At 38.8% G+C, this 16,256-nt stretch overlaps 1 protein-coding gene across 2 annotated transcripts in view; it reads right to left on the bottom strand.

The window, feature by feature from the left end:
• Positions 1-16,256, bottom strand: part of LOC124138704 (protein KIAA0100-like) — a 100,079-nt gene that overhangs the window by 76,544 nt on the left and 7,279 nt on the right. The window contains exons 2-11 of one of the 2 annotated variants that reach the window (XM_046505510.2): positions 12,955-13,078; positions 11,141-11,190; positions 8,752-8,917; positions 7,182-7,300; positions 6,504-6,564; positions 5,345-5,437; positions 4,499-4,544; positions 3,054-3,116; positions 2,165-2,232; positions 433-494 (exon numbers count right to left, since the gene is read on the bottom strand). In XM_046505510.2, the coding sequence (XP_046361466.2) occupies positions 433-494; positions 2,165-2,232; positions 3,054-3,116; positions 4,499-4,544; positions 5,345-5,437; positions 6,504-6,564; positions 7,182-7,300; positions 8,752-8,917; positions 11,141-11,190; positions 12,955-13,078 (852 nt within the window). Of the gene's footprint in view, positions 1-432; positions 495-2,164; positions 2,233-3,053; positions 3,117-4,498; positions 4,545-5,344; positions 5,438-6,503; positions 6,565-7,181; positions 7,301-8,029; positions 8,062-8,751; positions 8,918-11,140; positions 11,191-12,954; positions 13,079-16,256 lie in introns of those variants that run through there. The other variant, XM_046505512.2, reaches the window with a different exon arrangement.

Genomic DNA, 16,256 nt, shown 5'->3' with positions numbered 1-16,256 from the left:
AATTTCCGTGTGAACTTGCCCTTTAATAATTGGGTGTCCCCTGGAGCGCTTGTTTTGTAGGTCAAGGAAAAACCCCGGTAGGAATTTAACAAAAGGGCAATAATTAGCAATAACAATAGTTTGTAATGTCCAGTCAACCATTTTAAACTGTACACACCATTCAATAAAACATTCTGGTAAATAAACAACGCTCTGGCACTCATTATATTTAAAAAACAAAATTTGATTGTAAAACTAAACAGGGCTCATAATAGCACAAAATTTACATCTTAGTTATATCCCATAATCACAATATTTGAAACAGTTTTGGAGACTTAGGAATAAATGTTCAAAAGAAAATCAGATCATGTTTTTCAAAGACATTTGGTTCTCAGTAAAGTGAAAGAATTATCTGCACAGAAGTTGATGAGAATAAAACAATGCATAGTTTACCGTTGTTTCTTTTCCCTGACAATCTTCACATCAAGTTCGGTGAAGTCTATGCCAACTTCTTGCTGAAATATCATGAAATGTTTTGTTAACCTTACTGGATTGAAGAGATCACACAATACTAATGTAAAAAAGACTGATTTTTTCATATGGTTCAATTGATAATCCTTAAATCCGATTCTCTAAACACAAAGCAGAGTGATGTCTTCTTCTCAGTTGGAGGTGCATCATATAGTGAGGTGAGGTGAAATGGGGTTTAATGTCGCGTCCAAGATTACTGCACTTATATAGCGACGTGCATGTATGTGTGTTTGTGTGTGTGGGGCTGCTTGTACTAGCCGGACCGATGCTGATTTATAGTGCTAGCCCACTGAGATACCATGCCACAGTTTAACATGAATACCCCACTCAAACACAGTATTCTGACTCCAAACCAACCAGTCCTTGTTTTAGCCCCTTAATGCCGAGCGCCAGACAGGGTAACAACAAGTACCATCTTTTGGTATGAGTCGACACTGCTGGGGATCGAACCCCGGACCTTCCTCTCTCCAGGCGGACGCTCTACCACTAGACCAAAGAGGCGGTCGCATCATGCTGTGGTAGAACGTACAAAACTTATCACAAATAGGTGAATTTGTATGAACGGTATAATCAACTTGTACCAATTTATCTTTTGGAGCTAATACCTAGAACAGTGTCTGATATTAGTATTCATAGTCTCAGAAACTCTAACAATTTGCAAAACATTAATTGCAGAACATATAACTATGCTAAACCCTCCTTACCCGACACACAACATTTGGAATTTGCAACCAGAAGAATACAGAAATGCTCTTCTCTAAATGAATTAAAGACTTTGACATCAGACACAACGTTTCCTACGTTCATTTTGATCTGAATCTTGGTACTCGTATGTGCCAAGTGATTCATTGTCGCCTCAGCTTTGAGTATAGTGAACTTAACACTGACAAGGTTATAGACATATATCAGATAGATCAAAGTGTTCTTGTGGTCACCATATAGAAGGTGCTTCTCACTATCTGTTCATGTGTAAAAATTATGCAAATATTAGGCACGATATGTATATTTACTGAATAAGTTGACTAACAATAACATCATTAAATCCTTTAACATGATTATAACTATATCAACAAGATTTGGACTTTGCCATTTATACAGTGTTCTATAACATTGTGTGTTAACTGCGAAAGGGAAGTAATCCTTTACTTAGTCTTTTATCGTAATGCCAACTACGATGGGGGGACAGGAGCTGTACATTATTCAACCAAGTTTATTCGTAATTCAGGCCACATGGCCCATAGTGCAGTGGTAAGATAAATAACATTTGTAAACATTCCTTTCTATTATATTCTATCTGCTATTTGTATTCTTTATTTATTGTTTATTTATGTATTAAAACTGCCAATGTATATATGTAATTATCAGGAGGAGTATTAATAAAAGATTGTTGCAGCGGTAGAAACTAACATTGTTAGTCCACTAGTCCTTATAATAACATGTAGAAAAACCCTTACAAATGGCAAATTTCTACTCGTCCTTATGACACCTTAACTATTGGGCAATTTGGCAAGGACTATAGGCCTAGTGCCAATTTCTAACTTGTTGCTTGTTTACCAAAACCCATTTTTTTTCTACATGCATGTGATGAAATATAAATATGTTTAAATCAAAACTGAGCGAAAGAGTCACAAGTCAGCCATATTTCTCAACTTACAATACTGGAATATTTCTGGAAGTCAATAGGCTTCGGCTGCTCTTCCAAGTTCTCTGTTTCGGCTGGTGCTGCAAAATCAACACATCTCTATTCGGTGAATCAAACCGTATCCATTCATGAATTGAATTTGTCATTCGTGGCCACTAGAATCGAATATTTATGAATATGCAATCATGTGCATTTACATACCCTGTACCTAAAAATATCCAAAAGAACATATTATATGCATAGATTAATTCAAAGACAATGCTTTTATAATATTTATTTTGACAGTATTGTGGTCACTGGTCATTGTCGCATTTGAGCAGACACTACTACCTGGATAAGTGCAGTATATAAATGTATAATATATTAATAATTAACAAACCATGTCAAATAATTTATGTTGTTATTGTTTCACTGAATAAAATACATAATACATCAACTGCTAACTTGATTCAATATTCGTATTTGTTACTCTATATTCGTGATACAAATCGTATTCGCCTCAGTGTATTCGTTGGAGCCCTATAAATCTCTACATAGGTGCTTCTTACAAGAAAGGGAGGTTACTCTACATTAGTAGCTGCCAACGTTACCTCAAACAAACTGCTGCCTATAACAAAACTACTGCTACATAACACTGAAGAAACTAAAATTTATGTTTGATTCATGAAAATTAAATTTATGAAATGGCACATGCATCATAACTGTTTTTTTTCAGGACAGTCCTGATTTGAAGGACTTCCTGTAAAGTGGTATTACTGAAAGACTGATTTAAATCTTCCGCAACAGACACGTTGTCTTGCTGGAGAAATATTGACAGTGAAATGGTCATTAAGTCAGTCTAACATTCTTCATTTGTACGAAAAAATATCTATTTCCAAAAAGGTCTGTACGTGTCACTGACCTGTCTGTGTGTCCGCTGGAATGGCCATGTTGGACTCAATGCCCTGGAGGCTGGTAAGAAATCCTGGAGGAGGAACACATGCATCAGTTAAATCTAAGATTCAATAGATGGTTATCGAATCAAAGAGTTCATGTAACTGACAAGTTAGCCCTTTTCAATTCATCTTCCCGAGGCAAGGATGTTAATTAATTACATCATCAGGTGAGGACCTGTGACATTAGCATCAAATAACACCAGGGACCATCAAGATCAGCGTCTGTCTTAAACCTGTGAGGGGCGGTCGGGTAGCCTAGTGATTAAAGCGTTTGCTTGTCATGCTGAAGACCCAGGTTCGATTCCCGACACGGGTACAATGTGTGAAGCTCATTTCTGGTGTCCCCTGCCGTGATCTTGCTGGAATATTGCTAAAAGCGGCGTAAAACCACACTTACTAACTCACTCAAACCTGTGAAGGGGGCACGGGTGGCCCAGTCGTCTAAGGCGCCGCGATTCGCTGTGCAGAGTTGCATCCCTTGGGCACGCCAGAAACTTATGATTGTGGGTTCGAAACCCGTTTCGCCCCTATTATGTTTCTTTGTTTGTCAGCACCATACCCGTGCTCGTGGGTTTCACCGAAGTGGTAAACATTTGAGACCTGCATCACTTTGAGCTGTCCTCCCACATTAAGCTGACACGCCGTGATATAACTGGAATACTGTTAAAAGCGGCGTTGAACCCAACTCACTCACTCACCTGTGAAACATGCTGTTGTAACATGTCTTTCGAGAGCATTTGATATTTGTAACATGGTCATTTCATGAAAATTTTATCTTGGTAACAGACTTGCATATACAGTAAACTATGTTTATAATGAACACACTTATTTCAAACTGACCAATATAACCATTTTATTTTTTAGTCCCGGACATTTGTTCTATATATGCTGTATATATGCTTAATACAAACTATGCTTATTACGAACTATAATTAGTGGTCCCTTTGAGTTCGTTATAACCATAGTTTACTGTACATGTAGTTAGTCTTTCACAAAATGTTTCAAGAAAAATCTAATAAAGAAAACTACTTGTCAGTCATTTGAACACTTTGGATACAAGTGATAACAATTATTAAAGACTAAGCCCAAATAACCAAATTTATAAGCCACTTTGAAAACAGCTAATCTGACAACAGTATCTATGTGGAAAGCAGTGGGTTCTATAGTCTGTCATACAGACCCTGAAACAAATATATCTAACACAGTCCATGAAGGTCTATAATATTTGTCTAGATCACTGCAGTATCAGAATATCAGTATATGTAAATGAAGAAAGTTTCAGGGCTCCTTTTTATTATATTGTATAACAATAATTTAAAAAAAAAAAAATTCTGTAAAATAGTACATTTCAGAGGCTAGATGTAAGTCTATGGGTTCTGGTCAGCTGGAAATGACAAGGGAGGTAACTCACCTTCTGTTATCATCATCTGTGGTTTGGATACCAGAACACGGAGAATCTAAAACACGAAACAAATTGTTGGCTGATAATACATGTTTGTTTGACTGGCCAACTGGCTCAAACATGACAGAACCCATGCACAGCCTCTTTCGTTTTGGATAGGCATGGATAGGCAACTCCTTACTTATTTTTTTAAATTAAATTTTGTTAAAAATAATCCATCATGAGGGACACAAACAAAAGGTTTTCAGCCCAATCCATCCTTATTTTACGCTGTTTTTAACAAGATTCCGGCCATATCAAAGCAGGCAACAACAATCTAGAGATTTGAACCTGCTACACTTCTGCTCTTCAGTTAGTATGGTTTTACGCCGCTTTTAGCAATATTCCAGCAATATGACGGCAGGGGACACCAGGTATGGGCTTCACACATTGTACCCATGTCAGGAATCGAACCCGGGTCTTCGGCGTGACGAGCGAACGCTTTAACCACTAGGCTACCCGACCGCCCTCTGCTCTTGAGAAGTTCATTATCATTCACCATGTGGTTTCTGGGAAGATCTCGTAACATTTTGATGTTTTGGGTTTATAAAAATATTAAACAAAAAACACATAAATTTTCGACTTAATGACTTGAACAATGTAGACCCTGATTATGGTGAGACAGACAACTGACAAACGTCGACTAACCCTACCCTTTGAAAAAGTGGGACGAAGGTAAGTTAGATAAGCTAAAAATATGGATATGATACTTTTACAAATAAATCTGGAAAATCATTTTGCTACACAGATTTTTATCTACTGGTTACAAAGAAATTATCTATTGACAGAGTAAAACAAATATGTCTAGTAGCTCACCTTCAGTTTCCGAGGATCTTCCTTGTTGGCTTTGATTTCAGTGAAGAGTGAGACGGACACCTCCCAGAGACATGATGGGGCTGAAGACGGCTCCTAAAACATATACATGTCAATTTCTAATCTGCTGTAACATATACATGTCCATTTCTAGTCTTCTGTAATGTATACATGTCAATTTCTAGTCTTCTGTAACGTATACATGTCAATTTCTTGTCTTCTGTAACGTATACATGTCAATTTCTAGTCTTCTGTAACGTATACATGTCCATTTCTAGTCTTCTGTAACGTATACATGTCCATTTCTAGTCTGCTGTAACGTATACATGTCAATTTCTAGTCTTCTGTAACGTATACATGTCAATTTCTAGTCTTCTGTAACATATACATGTCAATTTCTAGTCTTCTGTAACATATACATGTCAATTTCTAGTCTGCTGTAACATATACATGTCAATTTCTAGTCCTCTGTAACATATACATGTCAATTTCTAGTCCTCTGTAACGTATACATGTCAATTTCTAGTCTTCTGTAACATATACATGTCAATTTCTAGTCTTCTGTAACGTATACATGTCAATTTCTAGTCTTCTGTAACATATACATGTCAATTTCTAGTCTTCTGTAACGTATACATGTCCATTTCTAGTCTGCTGTAACATATACATGTCAATTTCTAGTCCTCTGTAACATATACATGTCAATTTCTAGTCTGCTGTAGCGTATACATGTCAATTTCTAGTCTTCTGTAACGTTTACATGTCAATTTCTAGTCTTTGACTTGAATAGTGTTATTTGAAATCATATTTAAACAACAAAATGTCTTCTGCTTCACATTTCTCTAAAAATTAGATGAAAATTTAACTCAATTCAAAAAAGGTTTCTGACATGGTTTCTGATAATCCTTGACTAAGAAACTTAGACTGCAATCTACAACTTTGATTAGTATTGATGATTTCAATAGCTCCCCAGGATTAAAAATGTAACTAGTTGCATACATTCTCAATATTTGTTTGCATAAAGGATTTAAACCCCTGGACATACTGCATCTGTCATTATTTCTAATTCCCTCCCCTATTTTACTTCTCTGATGGAATCATGTAATTACGATTCTTGTTATTTCCATGGAAACCAATTAGTAAATCCACATATCTCACTTACCTCCTCCACACTTCGAAGAGCTTTACATGTGATCCCGTTTAAGTTCAAAGACACAAGGCAGCTGGAAACAGAAACAAGACTGTTACCAAAATACAGATCAATTCTTACAGATTTTTGTCAATATCCATGGAAGCAAGAAGCAATATTTAAAAAAGATAAATATTTATTGAGTTGATATCAGGTTAATTTCATAAAACAAACTCTTAATATAAACTTATAATAAAACTATCAACACAAACATGTTCAAAAGATTCAATTTTCAATAAACATTTGAGTGATTTGCAGAATTTGCATCAGACAGACAGACAGACAGACAGACTTTATTCTGTGCTTAAGGCCCTAGGCCCATAATACTGTACAAACAAGATGGAAAAAATACTAAAATGTACATGCTGAACAATCGCTTGTAGTACAGTTCACTTTATGTTACAGGGACAGGTGATTTGCTTCTAATCTTTAGTACTTGACAAAGGAATTTAACAAACATTTAATAATATGGATATTGTCGGTTGATCTGCATCTACCACTTTGTTGAAACACCGGAGTACGGGAATTCAAACCAATGATCAATGGATCTAAGGAAACCTAAGTGATGCAGTTGTTCTCAGTGACATTCTCCCACTCCTTACTGTGTACAACAGACAGACAGACAGTGAGTGGATCAAACACTGAGAGTACCAGTCATTTTCCACACAGAGGTCCGCGGCGATCTCCTGGCCGGTGATGTGGATCAGGCAGTCTGGCACCATCGTCTTGAGCAGCAACACTGTCAGGTTTTGTACGCGCACTCCCACAAACTGAAACATCACAACAGTCCATGTTGTTGGTTGGTTGGTTTGTTGTTTAACGCCGCACTCAGCAATATTCCAGCTATATGACGGCGGTCTGTACATAATCGAGTCTGGACCAGACAATCCAGTGATTGATATCATGAGCATCGATCCACGCAATTGGGATCGATGACATGTATCGACCAAGTCAGCGAGCCTGACCACCCGATCTTGTTAGTCGCCTTTTACGACAAGCATAGTCACCTTTTACGGCAAGCATGGGTTGCTGAAGACCTATTCTACCCCGGATCTTCACGGGTCCAACAGTCCATGTAACGATGTCATGAAGATACACAGGGGTTCATCTAGACCTGTCTGGAGCAAATGTCAGTCAAAATTCCCCAAATATTCATAATTAATGTTAATATAGCCATAAGTAATGTTATGGCTTTGTGAGGTAACTGTATCTCAATGAAAACAGAACCACTAATGAGGAAGAAGAATTACTGCTTATTTATACATTGTTGCAATGTTAAAACACCTACGAATTTAGGAAAATAGGAACACTTCCAAAATCTGAATATTGAACAAAAATTATTTTTTTTCTTCAATGTACCTGCAAGGGGCACTTATTTTAAAATCCTAGATAAATCCCTGGTACATGTCAGGAGATGGACACATTAATCAGGTAGGGTGAAAATGTTGGTATTTCATTAATTTAGTGTGTCTGAGGGTATCCTATCAGTCACAACTTACCTGTGCCAGAGCAAGCACCTCTGTCATGTCCCTGTGTCTAAGGGTCTCCTATCAGTCGCAACGTACCTGTGTCAGAGCAAGCACCTGTGTCATGTCCCTGTGTCAGAGGGTCTCATATCAGTCACAACGTACCTGTGTCAGAGGAAGCACCTGTGTCATGTCCCTGTGTCTGAGGGCCTCATATCAGTCACAACGTACCTGTGTCATAGGAAGCACCTGTGTCATGTCCCTGTGTCTGAGGGCCTCATATCAGTCACAACGTACCTGTGTCAGAGGAAGCACCTGTGTCATGTCCCTGTGTCTGAGGGCCTCATATCAGTCACAACGTACCTGTGTCAGAGGAAGCACCTGTGTCATGTCCCTGTGTCTGAGGGTCTCGTGTCAATCACAACTTACCTGTGTCAGAGCAAGCACCTGTGTCATGTCCCTGTGTCAGAGGGTCTCATATCAGTCACAACGTACCTGTGTCAGAGGAAGCACCTGTGTCATGTCCCTGTGTCAGAGGGTCTCATATCAGTCACAACGTACCTGTGTCAGAGCAAGCACCTGTGTCATGTCCCTGTGTCAGAGGGTCTCGTATCAGTCACAACTTACCTGTGTCAGAGCAAGCACCTGTGTCATGTCCCTGTGTCTGAGGGTCTCATATTAGTCGCCACTTACCTGTAAGCAAGCACCTGTGTCATGTCCCTGTGTCTGAGGGTCTCGTGTCAATCACAACTTACCTGTGCCAGAGCAAGAACCTGTGTCATGTCCCTGTGTCTCTGGGTCTGGGGATCTGCCTGTCTCTGTGTCTGCCTGTCTGGTGTCTGTCTGCCATGGCCATCTCCGTTGTCTCTCCCAACATCAGCTTGAACTCGGACGTCTTGGATGCACACCACAACTGGCTTCCTGACAAACCATGGTCAGAAATAAACGAGGATCCCTTGGGTCCTTAAGTTTTTTGGTCTTTGTTCTTTTTTTAAAGCCTTACACCCGACACTACAAACACCTGTCTCAACTTGTATTGTTTGCTAGCTCCAAGCAGAACACAAAGTAACAGCCAGGGAAATCAATCTTCACAACATTTATCTGTTTACATTTAAAGAATTGTTCACTCAATTACCACCATTACATAGTTTGGAGTCCTTCTTAAATGACACATCCAATCCAAATCAAATTAGGGACCCAGTCATTTATTGCAATGGGGATGGGGTGGGTGTGGGTGTGTGTGTGTGTGTGTGTGTGTGTGTGTGTGTGTGTGTGTGTGTGTGTGTGTGTGTGTGTGTGTGTGTGTGTGTGTGTGTGTGTGTGTGTGTGGATTTGTGTGTGTGTGGGGAGGTGTGTGTGTGTGTGTGTGTGTGTGTGTCTGAGGGAATGAGAAGCGGATGACCCAAAATATGACACATATTTTGAGAGGGTCCTGTTAGGACATAGGATAATACAATATAAAGTGCTTCCTCATTTTGTCTTTTCAGGGATGGTCATGAAAAAAAGGCTCAAGAATATGGGGAAGGTCATCATAAAATATCATATGTATTAAGCGAGGTAACAAATTTATATCTGAGATAACACTTTCTCAGTAAAGTACAGATTCTTGAACTTTTTGGGGTTGAGTCCCATACGAGAATCTGTATTTTACTGAGAAAGTGTTATCCCAAATATAACATTTGTTAAATTTGACCACTTTCTAAATGGCATTGTGTGTTGATAGCTTTCGGCCATGGGAGTCGTGCCAGTTTACATGTGTCAGAGGGGTACACAAAGTATGTGATCTAGACTACCAGTTGTCGGACTTTCATTTTTGTGGAAGCCTCGGTGGCTGAGTGGGTTAGATCGCTGACTTTGTTTGCTGGAGATTAGGTACCTCACTCTGGCAGTTTTGGATCGAATCCTGGATGGGACTCAACCCCAAAAAGTATGAGAGTCTGTACTTTACTGAGAAAGTGTCGTCCCAAACATAATATTTGTTATGTTTGACCACTTTCTAAATGGCATTGTGTCTTCATATTAGGGGAGGGTACATTTTCAGTACATTACTGCATCAAAAACCTCTGACCCACCCCCTCTGTAATAAATCACCAGCCCCTTACACTGTAATTGAAACAAGTTCCATTATCGCAGGCTTGACTTGACTTGCATGCCATCTTGATTTAACCAAAATGTCTTGTATCATAAGGTTTTCCCTCCTGTTGTCTTTTTACTCAGGAAAACATCATTTCCCGCTTAAAGTGCATTCATAAATCTTCTGATTTGAATAAAATATATATTATATAGGAGGAGGCCGCAATTTTCAATTTAGATCTACGCCAACCAGATTAGTGAGATCAGGGATGGAGATTAAGATCCAAGTTGATGCTATATTGAGGCAGATGGGACCAGGGTATTTATCATTATAGAATGGAGATAGGATACAAGTTTCACAACTGTAACAATGTTCATATTCAGTTCTAAGAGAAGCAGCCATCTTCGGAAAGGTGAGGTGAGGTGAGGTGAGGTGAGATGAGGTGAGGTGAGGTGAGGTGAAATGGGGTTTAACGTCGCGTCCAAGATTATTGCACTTATAAAGCGACGTCGTGTGTGTGTTTGTGGCTACTTGTACTAGTCCGGACTGATGCTGATTTATAGTGCTAGAGATACCATGCCGCAGTTTAACATGAATACCCCACTCAGACACAGTATACTGACTCCGAGCTGACCAGTCCTTGTTTTAGCCCCTTAATGCCGAGCGCCAGACAGGGTAACAACAAGTACCATCTTTTAACGTCTTTTGGTATGCTGCGGTCGGGGATCGAACCCCGGACCTTCCGCTCTCCGGACGGACGCTCTACCACTAGACCACGGAGGTGGTCTCTTTAGAAGGGAGATCACTAAGTGGTTATTGTCTATAAATAGATTGTATACAAACTGTTTTCTTTTAAGTTTTTAACAGTTTTTCTTCAAACTATGAATATCCCTTATCGAGTCAGAATCTAAATTCAAGGTTTTTTCATGTCTGTGGAACCCTGATTTAATATGATAAGCTGTAAATACATTTAATAATTAATTGCCATTTCTATGGGAAATTATCAAGGTAACACCCAATCTTAATCTTTCCTGAAATAAATAAGTTCCAGTCAATGCCCCATTACTTACTTCACATCGGGATTGAGAAAACAGCTTGACAGCCATATACGATCAAGTTCCTGCAAAAGATTAAACACTCGATAAACAAGCCTATTTTTTTAATAATCTCTTTTGCATTATACATGTTCTAAATGGTCAAAGCAAGAAACATTGTAACTTCAGATCATAGTGGGAGTGAGTTTGGTTTTACGCCACTTTTAGCAATATTCCAGCAATATCATGACATGGAACACCAGAAATGGGCTTCACAAATTGAACCCATGTCGGGAATCGAACACGGGTCTTCGGCGTGACGAGCGAATGCTTTAACCACTGGGCTACCCGCCCACCCCCTTCAGATACTAAACTAAAAAAGTTGTTCTATTCCCAGTGTGGAATCAGGTGGTCAGGCTCGGTGACTTGGTTCATTCTGTTTCTCATGACACTGGATTGTCTGGTCCAGGCATAGACTTATAGATCAGACTTATAGATAGTTGAAATGCTGCTGAGTCAGGCATTCAAAAACAATCAAGCAAAGAAAGCTTTGTGTCTTCATAAATTATTAATGTGCAAGATCAGACTTTCTGAATGGCTAAAAACATCTAATTATTCTGATCCATAACATTATGTTTAGCTTTTGATTAGGACAAAGAATGTTCAATTTAACACAAGCCTTCCCACTGATGCATGTGTAGCAGGGCGTGGAGTCATCCCACAGATGACATTCTTACCTTGTCAGCTTGCTGACGGGGTTAACCTCTTTGGTCATGTGAACAAGGCGTCAGACCTCTGATCAGAAGGTCCGTGGTTCGAATCCCATCACGGGACTCAGAAATTACACATGACATCACAGTTTTGCATGAAGAGCTTCCTCCAGCTCCACACAGGGCTAGCATGTTCCCTACCAAGATGGTACAACAAAATTAAGCCCTTTTCATACTGCTCTCTGCAATGTCCTCTTTGCAATGAATAAAAACAGTCCCTTTTCTCGGTTTTCAGTCATCAGCCAATATTGGAATTTTCCTTGCTGCATTCTCAGTGTTTTTGCATCATAAAAGCCATAAAAGATATAAGTGAAAAGTCTGGAAAATCATAAACTACTGCTAAAAATTAAAGATGTACGGGGTCTGCGGTACAGAGTTGCATCCCTTGGACAAAACCAGAAATTTGAATCCTGGTTCACCCTGATTATGTTTCTAGGTTTGTCAGCACCATACCCGTGCTCGTGGGTTTCACCAAAGTGGTGAACGTCTGAGACCAGCATCACTTCAGACTTTTCTCCCACATCCAGTTGACATGGCATGATATAACTAGAATACTGCTAAACCCAACTAACTCACTCACTCAATCAAATACCACTGAAACAAGTCTCAAGGAACAGTGATATTCATCGTACACTGCATAAAAACGTTGTTGTCTGATAAGATTTTTAAAATCTTTTCAAAAGACATGTTTTGTTTCATTTGTTTCTTTGTTGATTAACGCCACACTCAGCAATATTCCAGTTATATGACAGACGTCTGTAAATAATCAAGTCTGGACGAGACAATCCAGTGATTTACATCATGATCCACACAATTGTGATACAGTGACATGCATCAACCAAGTCAGTGAGCCTGACCATCAGATCCCATTAGTCACCTCTTACGACAAGCATAGTCGCCTTTTACAGCAAGCATGGGTTCTCACCCGGATCTTCACGGGTCAGACTACATGTAATGCTAATAGCTGAGAGTTAAATGAAGACATACATCACAAGCTAAACACTGAAACAAGATGAAAACTGTCGTAATATTTCCACTGAGACAATAGGAATAATCTGGAGGAAGTTGTAACACACTCACCACACTTAATCCTCTCTTAATGACAATCTGAACATTTCCAAAGTTGAACAGTCCAATTTTCCCGAACTTGACCTGGATGTCGAAGTACTTCTTCAGGACGAGAGAGATCAGCCAGGCAATAACCCTGAAGAGAGAGAATCATTTCCATTGTACATCTTCAGCATTGCAAACAATTCCGTCTTACAGATGTCTACCTTGTCTACCTACCCTGAATCATACTATTTTCCCTTCCATGAGGCCTTACTGTAAGGCTATAGCACTACATGAAGCAAGTCTAGATTTTCCACAGGTTCGGGTCCTGAATAGTCCATCTCACTGGGGCTCCTTTTGAATATAAATGTAGTTCATTGTTTCTATCAAAACTGTACATATATTTTCAGAGACAAAACATTAGTCTACGACATATCAGTCTGTGCCAAAAATGCTTCAGTCTACAAGCAGCCTTGTATTTTGGCAATATTTTCATCAGAAATGTGAGCTGATCTTTAAAGACCATAAGAAATTTTACTTGACACAGGCTTCAGGCTAGTGGCTGAAGTCACAGACTATGTCTGCACTACTGTATTCCTGTAAGAATGTGATTTGATATTCAGAAATGTGGACTATGATTAATATGCAGGACAAACAACAAAATGAAACATGTAACCATGGCAACAAGATAAGGAGCCCAAGGTTATTTTTATAACTTGGTTTAGAGATTTTCTTTTCAAGAGTAAACATTTCAGTGGACTACTTCCTTCTCTTATTCATCTGTGTGTGTTTTTCATTTCCAAAGTCAGTTAACAAGACCTGATAAAAATGTGTAGTTTTTAAAACTATTCTGCATTTGTGAAATTTTGGTTGGTGGCCTTAATAAACAAATTGATTAAAATCATCCAGACATGCTTAATTCACAGCACAAGTAATATTTTGTTACCTTTGTAATCATTATAATTACAGTGTTAATGTTCGTTTTTCAATCTTCTGTAAAAAATCACACATAATCGAAGACATATTACTCAATTACGATAAAACACCTACTTATTTATCAAAGTTCTGAAAGACTAGTTCTTATATATGAGACAATAATTAACATTTTAGATGATTAGTCAAAAAGAAAATATTTCACTCACTTCTCAAGGAAATAAAACTATCTTGTCTAGAAAGCTTAAAGTACAAAATAGTTCTTAAACTTTAAAAATACCAACAATTGCATAGCAAAAGACATATAAAAAACAATATTTTTAATCAAATTTCCTAGACATCATAAAGCATGTCATAACAGATGTCTTCAATCTCATTGCTGTAATATTCAAGGCTTATTGTTACATTTTGTGAATTAAAACCTAAACCAGGAAGTTCATGCCTAACACTTTGTCTTGCTATCAGATCGTTCTCCTAATCTGGGGACAGAAGGAAGTGTTTAGCATTATCATTCCATCTCACTCATTCAGTATGATGTCCGACAAAATCTGTGGAAGTATTTCAATGAAAGCTGCAGTGCATACAAATAACATGTGTACAAAGCTGTGACGGCTTACTGGTCTGGTTACATGTGGAAGCAGGTTTCAGAGTCATAAAGATGTTATATTTGTCATAATTATCATAGAGTGAGTGAGTGAGTGAGTGAGTGAGTGAGTGAGTGAGTACTGGTCTGGTTACATGTGGAAGCAGGTTTCAGAGTCATAAAGATGTTATATTTGTCATTATTATCATAGAGTGAGTGAGTGAGTGAGTGAGTGAGTGAGTGAGTGAGTGAGTACTGGTCTGGTTACATGTGGAAGCAGGTTTCAGAGTCATAAAGCTGTTAAATTTGTCATAATTATCATAATTATCATAGTGAGTGAGTGAGTGTTTCACGCTGCTTTTAGCAATATTCCAGCAATATCACTACGGCAAACACCAGAAATTGGCTTCACACATTGTACCCACGTCGGGATTCGAACCTGGACCTTCGGCGTGACGAGCGAACGCTTTAACCACTAGGCTACCCAACCACCCCTATCATAAAGTGACATTGTCGTAGTATGGTGTATTTATATTAACAAATTATAAGAATAGTGTAGTATTCACAATCTTTTTCCAAATATCAAAGATGTATACTGATTAGATTCTAATGGGGCAGAATGTGTCCCCAGCATCCCATTGCTTGTCAAAATTGATGACTGAACTGGGACCTTTGGGGGATTGTCGGTTAGAACTGGTACCTAGAAACTAGGACTGGGATAATACACCTACTCTGTGATCCGATACGTATCACGATACCTTGTTCACGATCCGATATGTATCACAATACTTGCATGTGCACTTCTCTGTGGTGCGTAAGCCATCTCTTTCATAGACAGGTTGACCAAATACCTGGCACACTAAAGATTTACAGTTGGCAGAGTCAAGTATGGCGCATGGATGAAAATATTTACATTTTCACAACTCATTTTCACTAGTAATTAGTGTTTGGTGTAACACTTATCACCGAATACATTTAAGAAAAGAATACTTTTTACTCAGTGTGCGGAAAAATCCCGATCCACTGATGCATCGGGGTACATCATCCCTCTTCTACTAGCAACTAGGGCTGTGACGAGTCCAAATTTACTACCCGGGTACCCAACCCCTATTACCAGACCCAACCCGGGTACCCGCCGTAGGTCTCAACAGATGGGTACAAAATGTCTGATTGGGACCAGTTTGCAAAATGCACTTCGACACAGATACAGAATGATCTGGTCATGCAAACACTGAAGTTGACCCAAACAGTATCTTTATTCAAACATATGAAAGTCGGAGGAATGTGTGCTTAGTCAGAAAGAAAAGCGAACATTAGTGACTTGCAGTGAAGCCAGGGAGTCCTAGATACTTTTTGTCATTAAACAATAATTAAATATTCGTTGTGTTCATTGAAATTCCTGCATTCTAATTAGTTAAATTGGTCACGTGTTATTGCATTCATTTCCCAATGAATGTAAAAAATTAAACCACGCCCACCGAGGCGCACTACTTTTATAACTGCGGAATGTCGGGGAATCTCAATATTACAGTCGAGGGAATTCCTTTTCTGCTCTCGTGTATCTTCATGCACAGGACATTTAGCGAATTTTATGCATATTCATTGTCCAAACTACCCTTTGAAACCGAAGGCCGAGAATGAATGAAATAGCAAACGTGCAGGCTTGCTCGCCTGGTTTTTTTTCCGCTTGCCTTGGTTCAACTTTCATGTCTTTGGGTTTCATTTCTAACTAGCATTTTTCCAACTGTGTTTTACCGTAATCACGGAAGTAATGTTGAATCTGGCGGTAACTGACCATGTTATTTGAAACAGACAC

Source organism: Haliotis rufescens, unplaced genomic scaffold, assembly GCF_023055435.1.
Source record: "Haliotis rufescens isolate VD_foot unplaced genomic scaffold, xgHalRufe1.0.p SCAF_15, whole genome shotgun sequence".
Lineage (NCBI taxonomy): Eukaryota > Metazoa > Mollusca > Gastropoda > Lepetellida > Haliotidae > Haliotis > Haliotis rufescens.
Note: the sequence above shows the minus strand (reverse complement) of the source record. Positions and strands in the feature narration are given on the sequence as shown.